Below are 26,683 nucleotides of genomic sequence, written 5' to 3'. Positions count from 1 at the left end.
CTTGACCTCCCTATCGAAAGGCAAACCTAAAAACATCCAAAAACTCCTTAATCGTCCAAATGTTCCCAATAGATGAATCTGCAGAAGTCGAATCACACACATAGGCCAAAAATGCCTTACATTCTTTACAAACCAACTTTTTGACCATAAGAGCAGAGATCATATTGGATAAATAATCTTGACGCTTGCCTGTCATAATCACTTCGACATCATTCTTAGATCTCAAGAGTACTCTCTTAGTAGCACTGCCCAAACTAACCAGATGCTCCATGATCCAGTCTATTCTAAGAATCAAACCAAATTCTCCAAATAGCAGTTCCGCGCTGATTAGCCAGAAACACAACCCTTTGTTAAGGCATATGTGAGTATACCCTACAGTTTTGCACAGCCTAGTACACGGCCTGGCACACGGGCGTATGAGGCCACTTCGAAGGATACACGGGCTAGTCACGTGGGCGTATGGTTGGCCGTGTGACCCAAGTCAGGGAGTTACACAGGGTCGGACACTGGGACACGACCATGTGATCCCATTTCGAATGTCTATATGGCCTGTGACACGGGCGTGTCTTTGGCCGTGTGAGACAAACGGTCGGGCCACATGGGCGTATGTCCTCTGTCTTATGAAATTTTTTTTAAGTTTTCCAAAAATTTCTTGAGTTATCAATTTAGTCCCGAACCACTTCTAATGCATGATTTGGGCCTCATAGGGTCATATTAGGGACAATTTGATTGATTTTGAATGATTTATATTTGGAAATGGAAATTGTACGTGAAATGTATGACTATTTATGAAATAAGTCTGGTAATGCTCCGTAACCTTATTCCGGCGATGGATACGGGCTAGGGGTGTTACAACATTCTATCACCGAAGTGATCCTGTAAAGCCATTCTTTTTACTTGAGTCGATTTGTTTAAAATCGCTATTTTGTTTTAGGAAAAATATTGTTAATTTAAGCCAAATTTATTTAGAAATTCAATTACAATAATATTAATGTGAGAATTTGAAAAATGATTAAGGATTTGAGGAAAAGATTTATTCAAAATTTTAAGCATTTTATAAAGTAGAGAAAAACAAAAGATATAAAAACAAATTCCAAACCTAAGATATAAAAATGAGAAAATACTAAATAATTACAAACCCAAAATAAACGATTAAGGAAAATTTTAAATAAAACTTAATAGTAGAACTTAATAAAAAAATGTCTTGGTAACCCGTGGGTCCTCTAATGCCATTCCAAGTCCTAATTCTCTGCGCTGCCTGAGAAGTAAGAAAAATGGGGAATGAGCTTACAATGGCTTAGTGCAGTTTAGATGGTGTTTTAAACTACCATGCCGACTTATCTGGTTTGGATGACATTACCTCCTACTTCGTGCAGTAGTGACTTTCGCTGTGGACTTAAATTGCCACTGTCTCTTACGGAACTCCTCCGTTCTCCATTCCCAATTTCATGTATTATGCACATTTACTCATCATATCACAATCATTATCAATATTTGATATTATGCTTATTTAGCACAATTATTGTCACAAATTATAATCAAAGGGCATGCAATAATGTATTCAATCAATCTCACATAAACACACGTATATTCGGTATATGTAAAAAAACATAAAAATGTCGCATATACAAGGGTTTGCATAAATAATATATATAGAGTTCGCACATAACATGTATAGGGTTTGCATAATTAAATATGTACATCTCACCAATTAAGCAATTAAGGTCCGCATATAATTCCTATAGGTTCACATATAACTTCTACGTGTTCACATTACAATTCCTACAGTGTTCACATGTTATTTCCTATAGGTTTGCATAATATACAGTTCATAAAACAACCTTTGCTACTCCCTAACACTACAATTAATTATACATGATTTTTTTAATTTTAGATCCTACACCTGATTTGAAGACTTAAAAATCTTAATTTTGGAGAGATTGATGATCTTATCGAGAAAATAGGGATGATTACAAATTTAGTTTACAATTTTTAAATTACTACAAGAGAGAAATAGTATACATTATTTTTAGTGGTGTATGAAATAATATTGGATGAAGTAATTTAAAAATATATATTTGACATCATCCTAAATCTGCTTGTGGAAATTTTTTATTCTATTAACATGGAAAAAATAATCACCCACATTAATTTTTTTTAAAAAAGTTATTTGAAATATTAATTTTATACCTAAATTTAATTTTGAAACAATTTTTAATTATATTTTATTTTAATAATTGTATATAGTTTATCCAACAAAATAAGTAACATTGTTAGAATATTTACATGCTTGTGTCAATCATGTCCCCATCAAAACTTATTTGATTGTTTAATTTTACTAAAAAAAATCATTTTAACCTTCTATTTAATTTTCTGTCTTTTTTAGCCCTCAAACTTGCTTTTTTTTTCAAATAACACCAAAATAGATGGAAAAGTTAACGTTTTCTAACTTTGCTAACATGGCATATGTCGAAACCATTTTTTTTGTTTTGAAAAAAGGTCGACTTATTTAAAAAACGAAAATAGAGTCACCATCATTGAAACTCCACCGACCATCAATTATATCTCTTGGAAAGTGGATGACTCTTCATTAGCTTCTTAATCTCTTGGAAAGTGGGTGTTTCAAAATAATAAATGATTTTACAAATCAATTTGGACTTGTGTTGTCTTAAGTTTTATATGTTTCTTTTTTTTGTTTGTTTTTCATTATTTAAAAAGTCTTTACTCTTAGAAGTTTTTGTCTGCTCTTGTAGCCTGTTTTGAAGTATTTCTTACGCATGTGGCCTTGCTTTTGCAAATGACATTAGGGATGATTTTGTCATTGTCCTCTACAATTTGGTGGATGCTCGATTCTCTTATCGATTTTTGTCTGTTGATTTTCTTATCATATTAAGTGCTTGCAATCACTTCAGATATATTGCGCTTGGGTTGTGATAGAACCAATTGTCAACGTACCATAATGTTCTATTAATGTTGTGTAAACTTCCCAACCCGGTCTAGACATTGGACCCGAATTAGGGAGATTACATCGGCAACCAAGATAGCCTAGTACGATCGGATTTTATAAAACAGTCAATTTAAAACAGTTATTTATTTTAGAAGAAAGTTTAGTCTATTTTCAGAAAAGCTAGCGAGTTATAAAAAAACGTTTTAGTTTAACTTTCATAAGTAATGGTGATTTCTCGAAGAAAAATCTTGTTAATTTTCCATTTATTTATTACTTACAATTCTTGATTTTAATCTGACAGCGAAAAAGTGATTTTTACTTGGTTTTAATAAAACTATATTTCTTGTATTAATTAAATAAAAATCATGTTTAAACCCTAAATATGAGTCTTGTGCCATAAAATAAAGAAAACAGTACAGTTTTGAAATAACAGAAATTATGAAAATAAATCTAATAATGCTTTCATAAAAGTATAATGTTTCTGAGCCCTCTGTATATCGCTTCTGCGTCATAACCTGATAGGTTATCTATAAAGATGGAAATTGAAGGGAAGTGAGCTATGAAGCTTAGTGTAAGTTCCATCACAAGTAAATCAGTGTAAACACTTAAATATATAGAAGCACAACGCATAGAACAATACATAATAGTAATTTCAGAATGTCAATATTTTAGACAACTTTAACAATGTATACATGTAAATATATATGTCATCTCAATAAATCTAATTTGTATGCACATGCTTTATGAATGCCATACAGTTTCAGCCTAACAGAAAAGATCTTACCCGACCACTACACACCACAATAGGAGTTCCCCTGAACTCCAACCACCTACACACCGAGTTGTGGTTTAACCACCACTGGTTTCGTAGATAAAATCTACCATTGGGTCTTGGATACACAGCAAAAATTCACAGATAAAACCTGCCATTGGGCTATGGGTACACAGCAAAATATCGCAAAAAAAAAATTGTCACTAGGTTGTAGATACACATCAAAGCTTCGCAGATGAAACCTACCACTGGGCTGTGGGTACATAACAAAATATCGTAGATAAAATCTGCTACTGTGCTGTAGATGCATAACATGTTTGCAGGAAAAAAGTTGTCGATGGATTGTGGATGTACAACACGTTTGGAATTAAAGGATAAACATTGCCACTGGGTTGTGGGTGCACAACAAAATTTGCAAATAAATTGTCACTTCTTCCTCCATACATATCATCCCACTCTATGTAATGCAATATGGCATGCTCAAAACGGATTACTATGGTAGCATTTAATTATGTTTTTAATAGAACAATACGGTAGCAATCAATATGCCTATAATAGTTCAATACTATAGCAAATAAAATGCTTATAACAGAGCAACTCAGTAGCAAAAGTCAAGCTTATTAAGTGTTCGGTTTAATGGTAACATAAGGCATGCTATACGTACAACTACAAATACAAATACAATAAACATGTGTATTATTCACAATTCATGCAAATATTTATATAATATTAACTTTGTCAATTAGATCATGGATTCTAGTATTATTCATATAATCAGGGATACATGGCAGCTTCTGGTTTATCTAATATTTTTCAATAAAAAATTATTAAAAAATAAAAAAATAAAATTTTTTATTAAATATTAAAAATATTTCAAAATATTAAAATTATATGAACTTGTAAAACTTATAAAAAATTTATAAGACTTATAAATATTATAACAAAGTTATAAAAAATAATAAATTATAATTTTTTATAAAATTAATAGAACATATTTAAATTTTTATAAAATTATCTTAAAAATCATAAAAAATTTGTAAAAAATATTAAAAATATTGAAATTGATATAAACTTATAAAAATTATAATAAAAATTATAAAAACTTGAACTAGACTAGTTAGCCCGAAATCGACAAAGCTACCAGTCCGAGGAAAGTCATTAGATCGATTGACTTGGGAACGGGTGGTTGAAATGATTTTGGTTGAAACCAAAATTTCATTAACCAATTATTCAGAATAAAATATTCTAACAAGGTTTTCAGAACCGGATTGATGGTTGAACCGATTATGCCACCGGTTTGCCAGTTCGATTGATCCCCCAATTCAATTAAATAAAAAAACAAAAAATATTAAAAAATCAGTTCAACCATCTAGTTCCTAGATCAATCGATCTAATAGCTTCTTCAAACTGATACCCTTGCCGATTTTGATTTAATTGGTCCAATCAATTGATTAGGCCTACTTCAAGTTTTTATGTGTTTTTATATTTTTTATAAGATACTTTTAATATTTTTTTATATTTTTTATGATTTTTGTAGAATTTTAATACGGTTTTATAAAATTTTAAATATTTAAAACATGTTTTATTAATTTTATTATTTTTAATAATTTATTAGATTTAATATTATTTTTATAATTTTTTTATAATTTTTAATAATATTTATATTTTTTGATAATTTTTCCTATTTTTTTGAGAAAAATATTAGATTAAATCAAAAGTAGTCGCATATGACCATCTGATTAGTCTGTCAATTTATTTTAAGAGTTAACATAATCAATGAAGAAAATTGTCAATTGAGGAGCTTAATTGATTATTTTAATTAACGGTAAGAACTTAATTGATTATTTAACGAAAAAGGCTTAATTTGGTACAAATTTAATACATAAAGTTAATTATTTTTTTGCATTTTTAAGGACTTTTTTTTATATATAAGCCTATTTTTATTAATTTTTTTAAGATAAGCTGGTAGTTTGTTTGTTTAACACAGTGGATAATTCTTTAAGGCATAATGGTATTTTAGCTGTTAACGTTTACTCTTTTATTATTTTGATTTTAATTATTTTTTATCATTTTGATCCTCAATTTCTAAATTTTATTTAATTTTTTTCGGTAAAATTAATTGAACTATTAAAATTTTAACAATATGACATTATGAGAAAATGTTAAATTTCAGTTTTAGTCTTTTTATTAAGCTTAAATTTGAGATTTAATCTTAATACTTTAATTTTTAATATAATTTTATCCCTATATTTTTATAATATTATTATTTAGTTCAAATAGTTTTTTTAAAAAGGTAAATTCATCAATTCATTTAATGAATGAAACCATATAATTCAAGAAAAAAATAACGAACACTGAACAATATTTAAACAAAAAAAATTATTTTATCGGAGAACCCTTGGACTAGCATCTTATTTAAAAGTTCCCATTTTGTTCTTAAGAACAATATTCAAACAAAAAATTTATTTTATCGTGATGAGTTCAAGTGAGTGTTTTTAGGGAAAAAATCATATAAACATTTTCAACGTAATTTTTTTATTACATTATCATTAAGCGAATTTTTTTAAATTTTAAAATTTACAATAGTGAATTTAATAGAAGAAATTTATCCAAAGTAAAATTAAATTTTCTTTTTAATTTAAAATATAGAAAAATTAAATTATTGAAAACAAATAAACAAACTAAAATTCAAAATTTCAGTGTATAAAGACTTAAAAGCTTATTATAATCCAGGCAAAATACGAGGAACCAAACTAGTTACGGTAAATATCCGGTCGCCTTTCGAAGGCCATGCAGCGTTGCCGTGTCATTTGACATGTAACATGGTATTACATAAGATTTTAAAATTTTAAAATATAAATTACAATTTCGATTATTTAGTTTTAAAAAGTCAGTTTAATGATTAGAATTTAAAACTTCTATAATAGGATCATTGAATTTTGAAAAAATATGAAAGTTTAAACGAAATTTAATATTTAATTTTAAAATTTAATTTCAATATTTCTAATTTCCAATTTTTTTGGATTTAAAACTTTTTTGTTTGGATGAATAAAAAATAAACTAAAAATTATGATTTAAATTTGGATTTAAATGGTTAAAATATTATCAAATATAAAAGATAATATGAACCAAATTTAATGAAATTTACATAAAAGATATTAATATTTATTAATATTTTATCTTGAAAAAACTTATGACAAAAAATAACACCAACAAGATGACACGCAATACAATATGAGAGCTATTAATTATTAACATAATATTTTTAAATTTTTATATTTTATAAATTATGTAAAATATAAATGAGTTAAAACATATATATTAATAATATATATTAAAATTAAAAGCTACAATGATATAAGTATAGTAGTATATATGCTCGGCCAAAATAACGATTTCTTGTGGCATTTGTCTTTTAGCTACAAATACTTAAATTAGAGTTTTTCTATAACACCTCCAACGTGATTTAGGAGTTTCAGCTAAGTTAAAGGCATTACATTAATCACTAAAGTGATCCAATAAAGTCATTCTTTTACCTGAGTTGAATTGTATGAAAATCATTCTTTTGTTTTTTTAAGAAAAACATTCATTAATCAAACCGGCTTTACTTAGCAATCCAATTACAATATTATTAATGTGGAGTTTTGAGAAAAACGGTTAAGGTTTAAAAAAGACTTATCAAAACTTTAAGTAATCAGCAAAGCAGCGAAAACCATTATTAAGAATAATAGTTTTCTATATCAAATATTATGCAATTATTAGAGTATTAACCAAGTATCATTCTTAAGCTAAACAATCTCAAACCACAATTATAAAAGCAACAAATAATTAATATTTTACAACCCAATAAATAAACCAATAAAATGACTAAGGAAGGCTCTAATGGGAACTTTTAAATAATAATATAAAAAAATGAGATGCTAGTTCGAGGTTTCTCCGATGCCATTTCGAGTCCTAATTTTATGTGTTACCCTCATAAGGAAATGGGGGAGTGAGCTTATGCAGTAAAGCATTCAATTTATAATATCATAATAAATTAAGCATAATGTAAGGAACATTCAGTAAATCAATGCATGTACAAGTTATGTTCATGATGCAATGCAATTTTAAATTTTAAGTTCCCACCCATCCATCCTATTCGCCCTCAGGCATCGCTCGACACTCTAAAACACATATCAATAACTGACCATCCCGAATTTCTTGGTAACGATAGTTGTTCACTTGTCATCCATGATGATGACTTTTACTACAATATCTTACCATCCCAGGTTGCCCAATTTCGATGGCCTTTTTAAACTATCATTTTGATTTTCGTACAGTAGTGACTTTCTGTGTGAACTTAAATTGTCACTTTCTCCTATGGGACTCTTCCGTCCTCCATACCTAATTTCATGTAATCATGCACATAAACTCAACATATCATGTTATTTATCAACAATCGATGCTATGCTTGTCAAGCACATTTATTATTTCATACTATCACCTATTAGCATGTATTCATGCATTCATTCATATAAATTTCACATATACAACTTCTTCATGTGAACTAGAAACTTGTATTGATATATTAACATTAGGTTGTTAACATGCTAGTTTGGCTAACACATACATAATAGGTTCGCATATAGGGTTCACATACTAAATCACGTGAAGATTCGCATGAAGGTTCTCATATCAGCTACAGTTTGCCTATCAAGTTATAAGAGTTTGCATTTATATCTGTTTATGTAAGGATTCGCATTCAGTTCGTATTCATATAAGGTTCGCATTGCATATAAGAGTTCGCATACCTATGTACATAAGTGTTCGTATACATATTCACCTTAATTTTCGCATACTTATTCACATAAGGTTTTGCATGTTAGTTTTAATTCTTTAAAGGGTTCGCATAATATTCATTAAGGGATTGTCTAATGTTTTCTAGCACTATGTTTGGTTGAGGGGAGTAAGAATAGATTACTGCCCAATTCGGCGGGCCCACCACCAAACTTATGTTTGGCAAGCTGTAATAGCCTATTACGACCTGCATTGATTCAAGGTTTTTTTCCAAGAAGAGGTTGCATAATTATTCCTTTCCCTCACCATTGAATAGCCATTCAACTCTGTGGAATAGGGAAATTCTTTTCCTAACTTCAATTTTTGCCCTCACCTTTACCTAAAGGATAAAAACATTGTAACTTGAACCATCATCGTTCTCCTTCGGTCTCACTGGTAACTTCCTTTCCTTTCCATCTCTACGCTTTCACTGGTAACTTCCTTTCATTTCCATCTCTACGCTTTCTTTTTTTCTTTCCTTTGGTTGGAAAGGAGATCTAGGTCAACCGATTGAAGCCATCATCCTCCATTCTTTCTTCTTTTTCATCATGTTTTAAGCTAATAAAACCCTTTGGTTGCAAAGTTACAGCTCTTTTTTTTCTTTTTCTTTTTGTTTTCTTAACCTTTGGTTGCAGAGTTGCAAGTGAAAGTGACGACCAAGTGCTTCTTTAATGTTGAAATCGATGGTAAGGTTGTGGGCAGAATCGTTATGGGCCTTTTTAGGGATGTTGTTCATAAAACTTTTGAGAATTTTTAAGGCCTCTGCACAGGCAAGCTAGGTTGAGTCTTTTACATTCATTTTTATTTTTTTCTTTATATTTTTCTTAATTAGATCAACATTTTTATTTCTTGTAGGAGAGAACGGATATGGTTTCAAACAATGCTCCTTTCACCGTATTATTAAAGATATCATGATTCAGGATGGTGATTTTACTAATGGAAATGTAAGCCCTCTCTTTCTTTCCCATTTTCCTTTGGCTTTCTAAAGAAATAAATTTCCATTACTAAGTAGGAAACTGGGGCATTTGTTGGCTGCAGGAAACTAGTGGAATGAGTATTTAGGGTCCAAGTTTCACGATAAGAGCTTTGCTTGTGAGTTTTTCTCTAGTAACTAAACCCTAAACCCTAATGAACTAGTGGAATGAGTATTTATGATCCAAGTTTGAACATAAGAGCTTTGCTTGTGAGTTGTTTTCTAGTAACTAAAACCTTTCAAGTTTTAATATTTGAGAATTTATATTTGGGGTTGATGGGTTAAATGGTATCTATAATGAATTGTTAGCTTGGTTCCTAATATTTTGAGGCTATTATTTGTAGTGAAGCATGTTGGGCCCAGAGTATTAAGCATGGCCAATGCAGGTCCTAATACCAATAGGAGCCAATTCTTTATTTATACAGTAAAGGTAAGCTAGGTTGCAGACTACAACCTTATTCTCTTTTGTAGATTATGTAGTTTCAAGGCTAATTGCATATTTTAAGCAAAACATATAAAAAAAAGTTCATTGTTCAATTGCATAAACTTACAAGCTAATTTCCTAGCGTAAGTTGTTGAGTAGCCGCTAATTGTTCATTTGCCCTTATCTCCATTTCACTTAAAAAAATTCATGTACGAATATTGTAACACCCCAAACCCGGCCCAGACGTTATGGCCGAATCTGACGTGCCACATTGGAGTTGAAAACCCACGTTCCGTTTTAGTGTTTTAAAACCATATATTTTGTTGAGTTAACAAAGTGTATGGAAGCTGGGCACCAGGTAGGTATCCGAGACAGAGGAGGTAAGCCATGAGGGCTGCTTAAGTACCAAGCTCTTTGATTGGATCCAATCCTAGACATGCCCACAACCATAGCCACACTTTGTTATATCGAGTTTAAATTTGTTTAAGTGGACGTCTTTGATAAATCGATTAATCATAGTGTTGAGATATTTTGAAAACAAGTATCGTTTTGTAAACACGTCCTAAGTCTAGCCCATTTGAATAATTATCAACTAGGTTTGAAGTTATTAAAAATAAAATAATCCCGAGAAGAAATAAAAGAAAAGTTAAAATGGCCTTATTACAACCCAAAAATAAATAATAATTAAAAGAAATTTAATAAAAACCAACGCTTGTTTAAAAGCCCAAAGACGATCACCGTGGCTACTCTGAATCCCCTACGGCCCAAGTCCCCACATCTAAGCTCACCTGCAAGATTAAGGAAAGGAGGGTGAGTTTGGAAACTCAGTGTGCAACAAGCCCCTTTCAGAGCCCAAAACAATAACAGCCTGTTGGGTCTAAGCCCAAATCCAATCTCAAACATGTACTGGGCCATAGCCCTTTTCATATTTCATATTTCATAACACTGGGCCGAAGCCTTTTCAAATTTCATATTACTGGGCCGAAGCCTTTACGGTAAACGGTATGGCCCATTTCAATATCACATGTAATGTCAAATGAAAGAATGCAAGCCCAATTGGGGAGACTACTCAACCCACCATCCGCTACTCTCCACCCGTACCAACCAACACACCATGTGGGGATTAACTCGACCCACCCCGCCATAACTCTCCACTGGCAGCATAGCTGCTTTATCATATAACTGGAGGCCTAGCCTCTTTTAGTAACTGGGGCAAAAGCCCTTTTTATAACTGGGGCATAAGCCCTTTATTATAACTGGGGCATAAGCCCTTCATCATAACTAGGGCATAAGCCCTTTAATAACTGGGGCATAAGCCCTTTTGCACTTCCTCCATCCATATAAAAACCCAACCCAATGCATTTATGAACATCTCGTGTGCATATCATACATATCATGTGCATATCATACATATCATGTGCATATCATACATGTCATGTGCATATCATACATATCATGTGCATATCATACATATCATGTTTATCAAAATCCCATGCATTAAGTTCAAGTATAAACCCTAGGGGTATAATGGTCATTTTTACCTAGGGGCAAAACGGTCATTTTCATATTATAAGGGTAATCTTGTAATTTTACCAAAAATTAGGGTTTCCATGTTCATTAACGGTTACAAACAATTCATGGGTGCAAACAGTGATTCTGGCCCATTTTTAGCGAAAACGAGTTATTGGGCCAAAAACCCCTAATGGGCCCTACTCAGCTGATTTTGTCATCTAGGCCCATTTAGCCTATATCCATAACAGTATTAACAGTCTTAACATGCAATTTAACATATTTTCGTTTTCTACCAATTTTACCCAAATGGGCCCGAAAGCCCAATGGGCCCCACTTCGGCCCCTCGAGGCCCAACTTACCAAGAACGCCAAAAATCACATTCTTACCGTTTCCATCGTTCTCAATCATCGTCTCATCGATTCTAACTAACTAGTGAGCGTTCGCTTGCTCACAAGTCCTCGAAATGCCAGGATTTCGGCATTTCGGCTTTTCGGCATTTATCACTTTAAGCTATGAAAAAGGGTTCGTTACACACCTGATTTGCGATATTCCTTGACGAGATCTCCTATGCGATTTCTCCTATAATCAACCACTTATAGATTAGACCATGTTATTATTAAACCAAATCGAAAACTACCTATTATCATGACTTACACATTCGGCCACCATCCACAATGGCCCTTGGGTTCATACCTTTGCCGAAGTTGATGACTAGATTTAGTCACTCCGATGATCCAAGCTTTTCACACGCTCCTCGATCGGTAGCCTTTAATCCTCACTAGCACCAACAAACCAAATAACACCAAAAACCCTTTTAGCCTTAGTCGACAGAGGGGTTTTTAGCTTTTCTTAAACCACAAGATACAAATGGAAAGAAGGTTCGAATACTTACCAAGAGATCTACTCATTGAAGAACGTTCCAAATACCTTCCTACCCCATATCCATTGTGAATCCAACTTAAACGTGCGTAGAAAATAGATCTAAATATTAATTCCCGAATCACTAAAATATGAAGCTTTCGGCTTTTCAGCAAATATTAATCTAAGCTATTACGAGGGTTAGTACACACCTGTTACGGGTTGAAGTTGAAACGTTTCCAAAAATCAATCGCTTACGATAACCACCACCTGTCACTCAAACTTAACTAATCCAATATCAATATATGTAAATCCTAAGCACATCAGTCATACGGAACATAAGGGCATATTCATCATTTTACCATACAGGGGTATTACGGTCTTTACCCTACAGGGGCTTTACGGTCACTTTACCCTAATAGGGGCATTTTAGTCATTACAAACTAGGGGTATTTTGGTAATTTTACAAACCAATGGTATTTTAGTAATTTTGTAAATCGAGGGTAAAATAGTAATCCTGTAAATCAAGGGTAAAATAGTAATTCTATAAATCGACGGTAAAACGATAATTCTGTAAATCGAGGGTAAAACGGTAATTCTGTAAGTCGAGGGTAAAATGGGGGTAAAATGGTAATTATGTAAATCGGGGGTAAAATGGTAATTTTATAAATCGGTGGTACTTTGGTAATTTTACAAGTCGAAGGTATTTCAGTAATTTTACAAATCGAGGGTATTTCAGTATTTTTACAAACTAAGCGTATTTCGGTAATTTTAGTAAACTAAAGTATTCTAAACAGGGATAACAATACGAATGGGCCTAAAGCCTATTCTCAGCCCAAATGGGCCCATACACTCGTGTGGCCCTTTTAGCCCAAATCTAGCCACAAATATTAGATTCACCTAGCCTAGCCCAATATTTACTACACAATCAAACAACTTATCCAATTGGGCCCGCAAGCCCATTAGGCCCACATGACCCCTTTCGGCCCATCGCAGCCCGAAGTAGCCATCCTACAGTTAGAGTAGTAAGAAATACACACCTGATAGGAGACTGGAGTTAATCCACGCTCCGAGCACTCTTAGCCGACGCCCAACCCAAACGAGCACGCCATACAGCGAAAGGGATCAGCCAAGAAAGGTACATTTACTCTCCTCATGGTTCCCTCTATTTAAAGCCAGCTTCACAACCACTCTTATATTAGCTTCCTGATGTGGGATACCTCCAACATTAGAGTTTAAATTCAACACCAACTCTTGCCGCCCCCTTTTAGCAAAATAAATGCTCTTTGCTTGCCATAGGATTCGAACCTATGCCTCCCCTTAAATGCTCCACACACTACTTGCCACTAAGCCACAAGCCTTTTTGTGTCATATTTTATCCCCAATTAATTCTAAGGTCTAAAGGCCAAAGTCCAGGTTCCCTTTAAAAAACCCAAAATAAATTGCAAGAGCCAAGGCTTGAACCCAGGCTCCCATACAACCTTAATGACGCCACAACCACTAGACTACAAGCTTCCTTGTGTCATTTATTTAACATAATAATTTAAAAACCCTCATCCAATCATCCAGGTTTTTTTTCACTTAATACCAAAATTTTTGCTAGAGCCCAAGTTTGAACCCAAGATTTCTCTAACACTTCTCAGGGCCATTAACCACCAAAGCGGACATTTAATTGTGTCATTTCATTGCACAATTAAATACCTATTTAAGACCTCCTTACGGACCCACACTCAAGGCCCAATACTTCTAGGCCCAAATTCAGGGTGTTACAAATATTGTTTCAATCTCCCTCCTTTGGACCCTTGTTCTAGAGAAACTTAATTTTATTACCATAAACATGTATACTGATTTGTGCTTTGGCTTTATTATATTTGCGATGAGAACCAAAACATATATGTTTTGAAGCTATTTTTTAACCTTTAATGGAAATATATTCTTGTTCTTTTTTTGGTCTCTTGTATGTCCTCTCTTATTGCAATATTCTGAAACATATAGACTTAGATGACTACTTTATGGTGAACTACTTTCGTTCCTCAAACTAAAACACAAAAATAGCAACTTGGTTTGAAAAACTTTGTATAAGAGAAGTATTAGGTCTTTGTATAATTTTTTACAAAATTTATTTGCCAAATTATCCAAAGGAGCTTACTTGTAATTAAACATTGTTTTATTTGAAGCATATGTGTAGGCTTCATATATTTTTTGTGTAAATTTGACATGTATTGGTGCGTTGTGGTGGCAGCTAGTGAGCCCTGAGGCATGGCTGATTGATATTTTCCAAGAAAGAAATGAAGTTAGGGAAAAGAAGAGTTCTAAGAAGTTAACATATGATATGATTTGGTTTATCTTCTTTTACATTTCCTACAATGCAATAATTTTTTATGCTATTATTCATGTTTCTAATGTGGGGTTTTGGCATGATGCAAAGACCAAGAGGATTGAAGGCCATAGGGAGTATGGAAAGTGATTCAAATTGAAGATACATCAATGGCAGCAATAGGGTCCTTTTTCTTTTTTGATATATTTTGGGGAATATTTTTGGAGTTGATGTTAATGGGTTAGGGAAAAATATAGAGAAATTAAAACAAGGGTCTACCTACTACGGTTTGTTTGGTGTATAGATGTTTGATATTATATATATATATAAATGAGAATGTTTATTGTTTTTGGATCAATATTTGTAACTTTGGCAACTATGATCCCATGAGATTATGTTATGATTTTTATTAATTCATATTTTAATAATAATTGCATTAAGAATGTTATTAAATTATATATTATTTTTATTAAATTGTATTTAATAATAATTATGACTAATTTACCTATAAAGGCCCATTTTTAAGTATATTTACAAAAATTGGCCAATTTCTGCATTATTTACTAGAAAGGGCCAATTTTGGCAAAACGCGTCCACGTAAGAGCGTTTTAAGGGAAAATTTCAGCAAAACGCACCCCTAGGGGAGAGATTTTACCATGTCAACACAACACACACTGACGTGGACGCACTTTTGCCCGTTCTCGGATTAAATTTTCAAAAAAGGTCATTTTTTAAAAAAATTATAAAAATAGACCAATTTTTTTGAAAATTTATGAGAATAAGCCTTTATAAAAATCCAAAGTGGCAACACCATTTTTTTTATTTTAAGGTGTCACCAATTAATATGAAAATAAAACTAACAAAGCAGATCATTATATAGACCTAAAGTCTCAGTTCCCTTATTTTCTTAAGTAATATGGGATATGACACATGTGTATATATAGACTCATGAATAGGTTTGCAGCTTATTTCTAAACAATGTGGGATTCATTCATCTTTTAACTAACAACATAAGATTAAAGGCTACACTATATTTTATATTTTTTTACAAAACAATTTCTATTTTTTTATATTGTGTTAACATTTTCTCATATTATAAAATTATCTTTTGAGATCTTTAATCTTGTTGCATTTTAGAATTGTTAGCATATACAAAAGGACTATTAAAAAAAATTGCACATATGAAACTTGTACATGCAATAATCTTCTATTCAATTTTAAATGTTTGTAAGTTAATATCCATGCAATTCTAATTTTTAAAATAATTTTCCATTATTTAAATTTAGAAGTTATACTTTTAATTTTTTATTATTTATTTTATTTTATATTATGAATGTTTGATTAATAAATAAATGGTGAGTATTTGGTACTCAAATAGTTTTTTTTTTGTAATTTTAAAAAATTGATATCTTTTTTAAATATTTATTTTTAATATTTTACTATACTCATTAATTTTTTAATCCTAATTTTAATTTAATTTTTATCACCTAATGAATGCTGATAAATTTATTTCAGATATATTTTGGCTAGATAGATAATCTATTTAAACATAGTATATAATTATGTTAAATAAGTTTTTTTTATAGAAATATATAATATACATAAAATGTAATAATTATTTTTCATAATTTTATATCTAGATTAAATTACATTAGTAGTCACTTAACTATGATTTTTTGGCTATCGAATTATAAAACTTACAAAATGATCACTCAACTATTAGTAATTTTTTAAATATTTATTTTTTAATATTTTACCATACTCATTTTATATTTTATAATTTCTTTACTTATGGAGTTTAAAAGTTTTATTTATAATGTAACAAATTTTAATTTTTTGTAAAAAATTTTAAACTCTATAAGTAAAAAAATATAAAATAATAAGCTTGCCAAGATCCCTAAAACTCATTCCTCCACAATTTTTAGGAATACTAAGACTAGCCCAATTACACCAATGCATTCCTTTAGGAGTCGAGCTTTTTTGCCACTAGAAATGACTCATAATACTCTCAAGTTTAGCACAAAGCGTCTTTGGAAGCAAGAAACAAGACATCGAATAAGTAGGAATTGCTTGAGGGTTGGAGGTTAGTTACTAATCCAGATTCCTTATTTGGACGTATTTATTGTAACAGCCCGATTTTGGGGCTAGTCGAAATTGTGGTTTCGAGACCACAAATTTAAAGTATAGAAAATTATTTTATTGTTATTTTATAGTCATAGCATGTTTATATTAGTGCATGAAAAATTTGATGAGTTAATTTTGATGTTTGTAAGCCCAGTTGTGAAAAAGGACTAAATCGCATAAAGTGCAAAATTCTTAAATTGATAGCTAAGGGTGTTAAATTGTTAAGAATCTTAATTTGATGGTAATTAAAGGGAAAAAATACCTTTAGATGTTAGCTTGGGCGGCCATGGGAGATAAAAAAGTTGAAAAGTCAACATTAGGTAATTAGATGACACAATGTGTAATAAAATAATGCCTAAGCCTAGCTATCATCTTTTCTTTCATTCTTTCTTCATTACCACTGATTTTTCAGCCATTCTTGGGGGTTTTGAGCTTCAAAAATTTCAGCAACTTATTCCTCTTGCAAGTAAGTGATTCACATACTTTTTGTTGTTGATTTTTGCATTTTTGGACCCTTGAAGCATGAGCTTTCAAATGAGGGGACTATTTTGCAAAATGGTTGAAAGTTTAAGGTTTTTCCATGAGAGTAAATAGGTTTTTTTTCTAAAATTTTATGGAACAATATGAGTCTTGGTTGTGAAATAAACAACTTTTGTTAAGGGATTTCTCATGAAAACCCTAATTGGACCATTTTGTAAAAGTTGGTAAAAAAAGATAGTAATGTTGTGAAATATTGGAAATTTAGAGTTTTCATAAAAGAGATAAATGGTAGGTTAGGCTTGGATGATAAGGAAATTCGATAAAAATCGATTTTCAGACCTAGGGGTAAAATGGTTATTTTGTAAAAGTCTATGGGCAAAATAGTCATTTTTCCAAAATATAGATTTATTGAATGCCTAGATCAATAAAATGATTAAAGGTGTGAATTTTTTTATTATAAATCAAGAAATTCAAAATCCGAACTTAGACCGGGGAAAGGCTCAACAAATTGATTAGACCGACTAGTCGCCATATTTTGTAACCCGACGTAAGTTGTATACAAATAACACAACTACATCGTCATTATATGTGTTGAATTGATTTAGCATGAATTGCTTGATTGTGGAAATGATAATACATGAAGACAATTGAGATAGTAACATTCCCGGTTGAACCATAGGAAATCAATCGGATATTCATGCCATGACATATGGGTTATTGCGAGCTAGTGTAAGACCATGTCTGGGACATGACATCGGCATTGAGACGAGAGCTAGTGTAAGACATGTCTGAGACATGCATCGACCTTGAGATGTAAGCCAGTGTAAGATATGTCTGGGACATGCATCGGCTACGAGATGAGCCAATGTAAGACCATGTCTGGGACATGACATCGGTATCCTACCCCATGTTTGAGGCTTAATGAATATCCGGTAGTTCTCTGAATGGTTCAACGGTGAGAGTTATGGTTTAAGATCATGAGAAAAGTATAACTGTGTTGTGAGTAATATAGGTACCTATTCGTTATATATATAAGAGTTCAATATATCCTATATGATAGGAATTGGATGGTGATGAGTAAGTTATGCTTATGCCTACTTTTGTATTAAGAGTATGTTGTTAAATGGTAAAGTTGTTATTATATATTTGTATGCTTGTTACTAAGCTTTATGCTTACCCCCTCTCTTCTCTATTTCCTTATAGTGTCGCCTAAATAGCTCAGGGATTCAAAAAACGTCGGAGGCTACGATCACACTATCATCCGGAGCACTCGGTATAGTTATAATCCTTATTTTGTGTATGGCATGTATAGGACTAGACTTTAATGTTATGTGTCATTGAGAAATAGTCAAATGTGTTGACTTGGGATAAATCCTTTTATTTTGTATAAGGCCATGGATAATGGTCCATACTCATTTTGATTTATAAATAAAAATTGATATTTTCATGGATGAGTAAATTGCACAAATGAAATGTTGTCCATTGTAGCTATTTTGGCTATGTGATGTACCCTTGTTGTGGCATAGAGTGATTTTATGCAGGTTATGTATGTAAGGGTGACAAAGAGGCTTGGTAAATAGCCTCATTTTGTCCATACAGGTAGGCACACGGGCGTGTGTCTAGGCCGTGTGTAACACACAGTGCGCCACATGGGCATGTGATCTGGCCGTGTGTCCCTTGCACATAAAAATTTACAAGTTAGTATGCATGGTAGTAAACACACGGGCAGAGACACGGTCGTGTGTCTCAACCGTGTGAAGGACACGGCCTAGCACACGGGCGTATGCCTTGGCAGTGTGACCCTTAAGAATTGCTAACATCAGAAACAGAATGTCCAGGTTTTTGTACACGGGCATGTCATGGCCGTGTGAATGACACAGGCCAGGGACACGGGCATGTGCCAGGCCGTGTGAAAACCCCTGTAGGTGTGAATTTAGAATTTATTCCACACGGGTAGAGGACACGAGTATGTCCTTGTATTGCTTAGGCCGTGTGAGCCACACGGTCCAATAGCACGACCATGTCGAATCGGTCACACAGGTGTGTTGCCCCTCCTACACAGGCGTGTGCCCCTATGTCTAGTAATATTTTTTGAGTTTGTGGGAAGATCTGAATCATTCCCAAATATTTTTAAATGAACATTTGGAGCCTCGTAGTCCTTTGATATTAAGTTCTTGATAAAGATAAAAAAATTTTAAATTTAATCTAATTTTGGTGACTCGAAAATGTGAGAATGTATGTGTTCAAGTTGGGTAACGCCTCATATTCCGTCCCAGCATGGGGTACGGGAGTGGGAGTTACATTTATAAAGCAAAGTACTACCCTCATACCTCGTTTTGTTATGCCACTTTAGGCAATAACCCGTCGTATACCTGGAAAAGTATATATGTAGCCCAAAAAGTCTTAGAAGATGGTATTGGCTAGAGGGTGGGATCGGGATCCCAAATTTCAGTTTTGCAAGATCATTGGTTGCCCCATTGGGCGGAGGGAAAATTCAAGCTACTTCTGCAAACTATAGGATTGATAAAGTGTCAGAGCTTATTGATCAATCAAATAAGACTTGGAAAGTGGATTTTATTAGCAGTCGTTTTACCCCTATGGAAGTTCATGCAATTGTTGCATTCCTCTTTCAGTTTACACTTTCGAAGATAAAACGGTGTGGTCCGCGGATAACTCTGTCATGTATGCGGTACGTAGTGGTTATTGTTGTCTTGTTGAATCACACATTAACGATAATACGAATACTAACTACACAGGAATTTACAAGAAGATTTGGGGTTTAAATCTTCCCTCAAAAATCAAAATCGTTATTTGGCGATTTACATATGAGTATATTCCTACTGCAGTTAACCTCTATAATAGAAGAATAAGTTCATCCCCAATTTGTCTGTGGTGAAGTCCCTGAGAATTTTATGCATACTCTTCTGATGTACGGCCCTGCAAAAAATGTTTGGCGATCAAGTGGTGTTGATTGGTCAAATTTTAATGAAAATATGGATTTCTGCACCTGGCTTAATTTGGTTTTTCAAAACAGAAAGCATGACTTTGGTGAAATTCCTGCAACCACGGCCTGGGCACTCTGGCAAGCCAACAATAAGAGCACAATGGAAGGAAAGCGACAATCATTCCAAGATATTTGCTCTATTATTTTCAGTATTATAAAGGAAATGAGGGAGTTGAACGATAAAATACTTGCTCCGATGAATGCAATGAACTCTATATGGAAACCCCCTCAAGAACCTTTTGTTAAGGTGAATTTTGATGTTTTGTTCAAAACAACCCTCCACCATTCATATTCTGGTTTTGTTATCAAGAATAGTAGAGGTTTGCCTATTGGATGCGGATCTATTTTTAATAAATTTGTCTCTGACTCTTTTACAACAAAAGCTATAGCTTGTCTCCAGGCTTTGGATTTTGTAAGGGAAATGAGTTTTACTCATGTTAAAATGGAGGGTGATTCTAGGACCACGATTGTCAAAATAAACCAAGTACTACCAGATTTTTCAGATATGGGGACTTACATTGAAGAAATAAAGATAAAGGTGAGCTCTTTTCAGCACATCTCTTTTTACCATATTGATAGACGAGTGAATATGGTGTCTCATATGTTAGCAAAAGAAAGGATGTCGATGCGGGAAGACAGGTTTTGGGTGGAGGATTTACCAACGGCAGCAGAGATTCACTTGGCTATAGATCTCTCGAGACTGGTTTCTCATATCTGAGAGATTGGATGTGCTGGGTTTTATTTTTTTGAGAAATGTTTTGTTTTTTTCTTTCTCTGCTACTGGTTTTAGTTATTGACTTGAAAGTGGGTTTATTTATGTCGTTCCAATTTCCCACAAAGCTGCCGAGAGTAATGGTCTGGCTGTTTGTTTTCTTTGGTGTGTTACAGCTAAGGGTGGTTTATTGCTTTACTGTTTTGCCCTTATTTTGTAATTTTTTCTTTATTTATTCAATAAAACTCTCAGTATTCATATCAATATATATATAATATAGTGTAGCCTTTAAACTTATGTTGTAAGTTAAAAGATGAAGGAATCCCACATTGTTCAGGAACAAGCTGCAAACCTATTCATGAGTCTATATATACACATGTCTCATATCCCACATTGCTTAAGAAAACAAGGGAAATGAGACTTTAGGTCTATATAAAGATCTACTTTGTTAGTTTTATTTTCATATTAATTTGGTGACACCTTAAACAAAATGGTGTTACCACTTTGGGTCTTTATAAAGGCTTATTCTCGTAAATTTTCAAAAAAATTTTGTCTATTTTTATAATTTTTTAAAAGAGACCTTTTTTGAAAATTCAATTCGATAACGGGCAAAAGTGCGTCCACGTCAGTGCGTTTTTGCTGCCATGTCAGCAAAATGCGTCATGTCAGTGCATTTTGTGTTGATATGGCAAAATCGCTCCCTTAGAGGCTCGTTTTGATGAAATTCCCCCCTAAAATGCTCGTACGTGGACGCGTTTTGCCAAAATCAAACTTTTTCGATAAATAATGTAGAAATTGGCCCATTTTCGTAAATATACTTGGAAATGGGCCTTTATAGGTAAATTAGTCAATAATTATATTAAAATATAATTAAATTATTTATTTTTATTTTTATTAAATTATATTTAATAATAATCCTATTAAAATTTAATAACAATAACAATAATTATCTACCTAAAAAAATTCTACCAATGGTACTCTGGTTATTTAAGCATTTTCCCTTATGCTATTACATCTATTCCATTCAACCAAACACAAGAATACCATTACAGCTCTATTCTATTCCATTCAACCAAACAATTGAATTATTGATTACAGCTCTATTCCATTACAATTCTATTCTACTACAGTTCTATTCCATTACAACAAACCAAACATAGTGTAAAGGGTTTGTACAATATTTACCAAGGGATCACATGACAATTCACTTAGGGGTTCGCAGGTTTATTTACATAAGAGGGTTTGCATGTTTAGCATTTTCGACTTGAACCCTAATTTCTAGTGATTCAACTAATTAATCATACATAATGACTTAAATTAGATCTCACACTTGATTGAAGACACAAAAACCTTGATTTTTGGATGAAGAATTCGACAACCACTGGGGGGGATGCAATTGAAAACCTTGAAATCTTTGGTTGAGTAATGTGGTTAGGAAATGGAGGAGAAAAAGGGGGCCAAATTGAACTTTTAAGAACCCTAACTGTAATAAGGGTTTTGGGAATGAAGAAGAAGAAGAAGAAGAGAAAGAATTTTGAGAGTTTCTCTTGAAAAGTTTTCTAAATAAAAATTCTAGGTTTTGAAAAGATTGGCTATTTATAAAATTTCCTCCATAATTGAAATAGAATTATGAATTAGTTTAGAATTAAGATTGATTTAAATTAAGGACTAAATTAAAAAAAATACAAGTTTCAGTCTAGGTTGGTTTGGAAATTTGGTACTTTAGGGGGTAAAATAAGAAAATAAAACAGTTTGGCTGAAGGTGCACAAATGGTTTCAAACTTTGGATCAAAGGGGATGCTAAGTCTTAACTATTGAACCAACAGGCTCATTCTCAACATAAGGCTTCAAGAAACTGTTTTTAAAAGTTTTGACCAAGCATAAAAGGAAATTGGAAAAAAAATTAACAAAAGAGTGCAATCAAGGGAGTTTAAACCTAGGACCTTAACTTGTCTAACACTTAACTATTAAGCCTAATGGTCTATTCTTATTATTTTCTTATCAACAATAAATTTTAAGGCATTCTAAATTTTCTTACCCTATTCTTATTATGCTTTAAAATCTAAACCGTACCCCTATTTCTTCTATCCCTAATTTTGGGATGTGACATTTTCATAGGTTTATCATCTTACTAGCATCATGGTCTAAGTTTTATTTTTGATATGTAGAATACATATAAATATGGTATAGAGTGTACTCTAAAACTCATAGGAGATTCATATAAACTATTATTCAAATAGCTAACTCAGATAAGGAAGACGAAGAAAATTTAGAAAGAACATATTGTAACTTTATTAATAGGTTCAATCTGTCCCGAATTTACAAGCTTCCTCTTATTTATAGACCTAGAGGATTACATACAACAATCTTCTGAATATCCAAGGTACAAAAACAGTAAGGATTGCTAACAAATAGGATTTCTAACACTCTTTAAATAAAGTAAACCGTAGGCTTCCTGACAAAAGTAGTTCAGTCAGTGTCTTCATAACCGGTGCTTTCTAGATTGAGCTCTATTTTCTTCAATGCTTTTATGCCTTGTGTCGTTATGTGATCCTTGATCATTGTTTACTGATAACTAATTGACGAAGGTATCAAAGTGAAAAAAATATTTAGGCATCATTTTTTATTAAAAAATGTTTTAAGTATCAAGATAAAAAAAATCGAATATAGTTTAAGGAGCAATTTATGAATTAAGCCTATATAAAAGTGAGGTTGAATGTTGATTGAGTCTTAGTTTAGTTAGTACTGTTTCTATTTTAGCAACTAAGAGGACGTGAGTTTGAACACGCTTAAGCATGCTTTTCCTCCAGTATAAAGATTAGTGAGAGATTATAGATAAAAGTAAGCATTATAAAGTTGAATTTACTAGACTGAATTCAAAATTTTTAATTTGATATCTAAACGAAAATAATAATTTGCAACTTCATTTTTTTTTTCTAAATCCAAATATTCAAACTCACAAGATTTTTTTTGTAAAATGTTCAGAACTGAACTAGTGATTAAATCGATCAAATCACCTATTTCTAATTTTATCGATTCATCTCTTCCAATTAATTTAAGTAAATAAATTATTAAAAAATTATAACACTAGAAATGAAAAAAAAAATCACCAATTCAACTCATTCGGAGTTAGTTGGAAGGGAAATCATTTAACTCCTCTTTTTAGATTGGACTTCGGTCCACGGTATTATAATTTTCATTTTTGGTTAGAACAGGTTTTTGGAGATGTGATGTGCAGTTGGTGAATGAATAAAATTTAAATGAAATCCGAAACTTGGTTCTAGTTACGATAATGATTTAACTATCTGCAACAAAATAGATAATAAGCTAATTCAGTATATTAAACTTTACTAATATAATTGATTAAATCGTAATTAATAAAATAAGTAAGTATTAAAAAAATCAAAATTTAATGATGTTGATTTTATAATATATTTAGGAAGTCCTTAACGCTAGAAATTGCATTATTTGTTTGTAAATGAAAGATGTTTTACAGCCAACCCAAGGCTTGGTTTAGAAACGTAAACTATTGTGTTGATTTGCAGAATATCATTTGGCAATTAAATCATAAATAAATAAGCATGTGCAAAGTGAGTACTATTTTCTAAACTGAGAGTGGAAGGATAATGTTGTTTTTATTCAGAGATATTAGAAATTTGGTTGCACAAGTCACATCGTCAGCAAATAATTGAGCCGACCCATTATCATCACGGCTGATCTTCTCCATCAATTTAATTTATTTTTTCTGCACATAAAAAGATTTGTTACAGATTTGGTTATCATGCTGAGATTCTTCGCAAAGTCTAAATATGAAATTTAATATTTTCATTTAACTTCATTCAACTTTTAAAATTTTCATTTTAACCATAAAAATTAAAAATTTCAGGTGCTGTTCATTTTAAGTATTGCCATTAAAATTTATTTTTATTTTAGTATTGTACATTTATATTAATCACCAACTCTAGTAAATTTTTATTTTAATTACTTAATTTTAATAATATCATTTATTTTTATTTTTATTTTTATTCATTTCCCCTTTTTCCCCTTTTAAAATTAACTTTTGCTTTTTTTTTTCTAGCAACAAGGAAAACCTAGGTTTTTCTAGCGAATTACTTGGGTTTTTATAGAGAAATATATGGATTTCTACAAGAAATTGAGTTATAAGGAAAATTTAGGTTTCATCTTTGCAATTAAATAATTTAATTCCCCGTAAAAATTTATTTTTTAAATAAAATTAATTTAGAAAGGGAATGAGTGATGAAAATAAAAATTTATTAAAATTGAGTGACTAAACTAAGTGAACGATAACATTGAATTAACAATGTAACCAAAAAGAGAATAATTTTTTAATGATAGTGCTTAAAATGAAAATAATTTTTAATTGCAACGCCTCATAAGAAAATTTTTATTTTTCGATGCTCAAAATAAAATTTATCAAAATTTGATCACCAATTATATAGTTTGTCTTTCCATATTTTGTGTGTATTTCTATTATTAATGTCCCCAATGTGATATGCACCTTTCCAGCTCGCTAGTTACACAGGGTCGGTGACAAGTTTATAATTTTGAAGCACCCAGGGAATTTTATAAATTATATTTTTTTCCTGTTGAAAGAAAATTGATATTTATATACACATTATTGTTATTAGTATTATTTATGAGCTTTGCATTAGATTGGTTTTTTGTTTACGTTATATATAGAGTAAAAATTTGAAAGTTAAAATAGGTTTTAAGTCTTTATTTTTATTTTTAAGAATTTAATCTCTCAACTTTTTTAATTTAAAAATTTAGGCTCAATTGTTATCACTATTAAAATTCTTCTATTAAAATTAATAGAGTGACATTTCAAAATTAAATATATATATATTCACTTGGTAGTCATACATCAATAAAAATAATGTTGGAAACATTGATTATGATTTTTTCTTAAAAAATACACATTTGAATTCATCATGATAAAATAGATTTTTTGTTGTAGTGTTATTCAGAAAAAAAATTGACGTCCACATTTGATTTATATGATCATCAGTACTAACTAATAGCATTATAAAGTAGAGGAATCAAATTATATATATATATAAAAGTAAAGTGTATATATTAAATCTCAAATTTTAGCATAGTGTAAGAGTCAAATTAAAATTTGACCATTACCTTATAATGTCAAAAAAAAAACAAAACAAATGCAAACTCAAAAGAGATGGGAAGCCACTCGTAAGTCTCTAAGGGCTCATTTAGATGAGTGTTTACTTTCAATGCAGTACATTTAGGTTTTTTTTGTCTCATGCTAAGTATGGCTATAGTATTTAATCTCACCGCCACAACTGTTTTTATACTAACCGTAGTAAACGCGTATCGCCCATCCAAAGGGGTTCTAAGACTCTTATGCCTCGTTTGGTTAATAGTGTAATAACATGAGAAAAATTCTTATTTATTACATATATATCACAATAGTTAGACATAGAATAAAGTATAGTTAATACAATTTTAACCTTGAAATTAGAAAATGAGTAAAAATCTTTTTAAAAAATAAGACATTTTCAAAATAAGCGAAAATTTTTCTTATCTATGCTAAAAATAAGTCATAGAAATGACTAAATATTACCAATTGAATTAGTTTATTACTCACTCATATATTAAAATATACATAAAAAATAATACTCATACCAAATATATCATTAAGATATTTAAATTATATATAATCACGTAATATTTTTTATAAAAAATTAACGAAACTAACTATTTGAA

General features: G+C 31.4%; 1 protein-coding gene, 1 long non-coding RNA gene and 1 pseudogene across 2 annotated transcripts; 2 read left to right on the top strand and 1 right to left on the bottom strand.

The window, feature by feature from the left end:
* Window positions 1-1,329: 1,329 nt before the first annotated feature.
* Window positions 1,330-9,987, top strand: LOC121215583 (peptidyl-prolyl cis-trans isomerase CYP20-3, chloroplastic-like; annotated as a pseudogene).
* Window positions 9,988-10,551: 564 nt separating this feature from the next.
* LOC107917695 (uncharacterized) lies at window positions 10,552-12,392 on the bottom strand. The gene is made up of 4 exons (XR_005920385.1): window positions 12,336-12,392; window positions 12,098-12,221; window positions 11,979-12,022; window positions 10,552-10,719 (listed from the first exon to the last, which is right to left on the bottom strand). It is a non-coding gene; the product is annotated as an uncharacterized lncRNA (long non-coding RNA).
* Window positions 12,393-20,215: 7,823 nt separating this feature from the next.
* LOC107917437 (uncharacterized) lies at window positions 20,216-20,944 on the top strand. Its single transcript, XM_016846790.1, has one exon. The coding sequence runs from the start codon at window positions 20,216-20,218 to the stop codon at window positions 20,942-20,944; it is 729 nt and encodes a 242-aa protein (XP_016702279.1).
* The last annotated feature ends 5,739 nt before the right edge of the window (window positions 20,945-26,683 follow it).

This window comes from Gossypium hirsutum, chromosome A01 (genome assembly GCF_007990345.1).
Source record: "Gossypium hirsutum isolate 1008001.06 chromosome A01, Gossypium_hirsutum_v2.1, whole genome shotgun sequence".
In the NCBI taxonomy this organism is placed as follows: Eukaryota; Viridiplantae; Streptophyta; class Magnoliopsida; order Malvales; family Malvaceae; genus Gossypium; species Gossypium hirsutum.
The sequence above is the reverse complement of the archived record's forward strand: the minus strand, read 5'-3'. Positions and strand labels throughout refer to the sequence as shown.